Genomic DNA, 1,508 nt, shown 5'->3' with positions numbered 1-1,508 from the left:
GGGGAGATAGGAGAGGTCTGCCGGGCCCTCTGGGTCACTCCCTGCCTGGGGATTGAACTTCTGCTGTAGAGGCTGCAGATAGCTTGCTAGTGCTGACTCTAACCCCTGTGCCACCAGGGATTAGAGCCTTTAAATTTCATCAACTTCTACAATTGATGGGGAGCTATTCAAAACCAAACTGGCCTTCTCAGCCCTCACCATGACTGATGAGGGTCAGTGATGTTTTCCAAGTTCAGGGAGAGCTAATGTCAGTGCCCTCGGCTTCCCGGGGTGGCGGGGGAGGGCTGTTACCTGTTTTAAATTTATTATTTTATTGAGGTAACACTAAAACACGGTATGTGATTAAGGGGTACAGTTCACATGAATGTCACCACCCACCACGCCCCAGTCCTGCACCAGCCCACCCGCCCTTTCAGCCTTTGCTCCCCCTACCCCCGGGCCTCATTGCTGCGGTCACATTTCTAGGGCTCTGGCTTACTCTGGTCAGTTCCTTTGCTCTGTGCCTGCCTGTCCCACAGGTCAGGGATGGCGTCTTTTGCTTTACCCTCTGCCTCGTGGTCAAGCCTTTCAGGGCCTGCCTCCTGAGGGCTGGAGCAGGCTCCGGTGACTGTGAAGGCTTTCTCCAGAGCCACAATGTGCATCTCAGGTGGGCTCCAGCCCCCAGCAGGTGAGGGCCCCTTTCTGCCTTCAGTGATGGACACAACCTGACACACACAGCCTGGCCTTTCAGTTCCGAGGCTGGCTCTCACCTTCCCTGCCAGCTTAGCTGAGGCCTTGGGGAGCACGGAGCAGGCTCAGCAGCCCCCTGAGGCCTGGACCAGCTGTGACTCACTGGGGGTTTGTTCATGCGCAGATTCTGGTTCAGTAGGCCTGGGACAGGCAGGGTGGGAGGCTGGGCCTGCCTTGCTACCTGACTCCAGGTGGGGCGAGGCTGCTGGTACCACTCGGTGAGAGCTGTCAGGCCTCACTTTTGCATCCTTGCCCTTCCTCTGCTTTTGAGAGATGATGGAACTCAGCCGCCTCCTGAGCTTTTTGCCATTCTGGGTGGGCTCGGAAGCAACAGTCCTGAGCGGCCACCCCCTTCTACTTTGCTGTGACCTGCCATCCTGGGCACCGAGATTAGTGCTCAAGGCCCCCCGTTTCACAGAGCCACTGTAGTCCCCACTTTGGGCACACAATGCTTTGGGGAAACCACCCCCCTCCATTTTCCTATGATATCTCCCGAGACCGTGAGATCTTGAAGCATTTCAGGGAAGCCTGGCATGTTCCCATCCCAGCCAGGTGGAGTCAGGTGTGTGGTGGGGAGGTGTGATGAGGAAAACCACAGATGCTTGTGACTTGCACGTGGAAGAGAAGGCGCCCCAGGACTGGCAGGGGTGGAGGTGCGCGGCCCTTACAGCCCCAAGCAGCTGAAGCCTTCTTCCTGTAACCCAGGAGGTTCTCACCTGTTGAGCCTGCAGTTCTAGTCCCACACGTGCATGGGACCCGAGGGCAGCATGCTCAGCGTG

General features: G+C 57.4%; 1 protein-coding gene across 1 annotated transcript in view; it reads left to right on the top strand.

Annotated features, from left to right (window-relative positions):
• Nucleotides 1-199: 199 nt before the first annotated feature.
• HLCS (holocarboxylase synthetase (biotin-(proprionyl-CoA-carboxylase (ATP-hydrolysing)) ligase)) overlaps nucleotides 200-1,508 on the top strand; it is a 143,621-nt gene continuing 142,312 nt past the window's right edge. Inside the window, exons 1-2 of the mRNA XM_012730896.1 lie at nucleotides 200-212; nucleotides 627-667. Coding sequence (XP_012586350.1) covers nucleotides 200-212; nucleotides 627-667 — 54 coding nt within the window. The remainder of the gene's footprint in view (nucleotides 213-626; nucleotides 668-1,508) is intronic.

This window comes from Condylura cristata, unplaced genomic scaffold (genome assembly GCF_000260355.1).
Source record: "Condylura cristata isolate star-nosed mole 26May11 unplaced genomic scaffold, ConCri1.0 scaffold00003, whole genome shotgun sequence".
Classification (NCBI taxonomy): domain Eukaryota; kingdom Metazoa; phylum Chordata; class Mammalia; order Eulipotyphla; family Talpidae; genus Condylura; species Condylura cristata.
The sequence above is the reverse complement of the archived record's forward strand: the minus strand, read 5'-3'. Positions and strand labels throughout refer to the sequence as shown.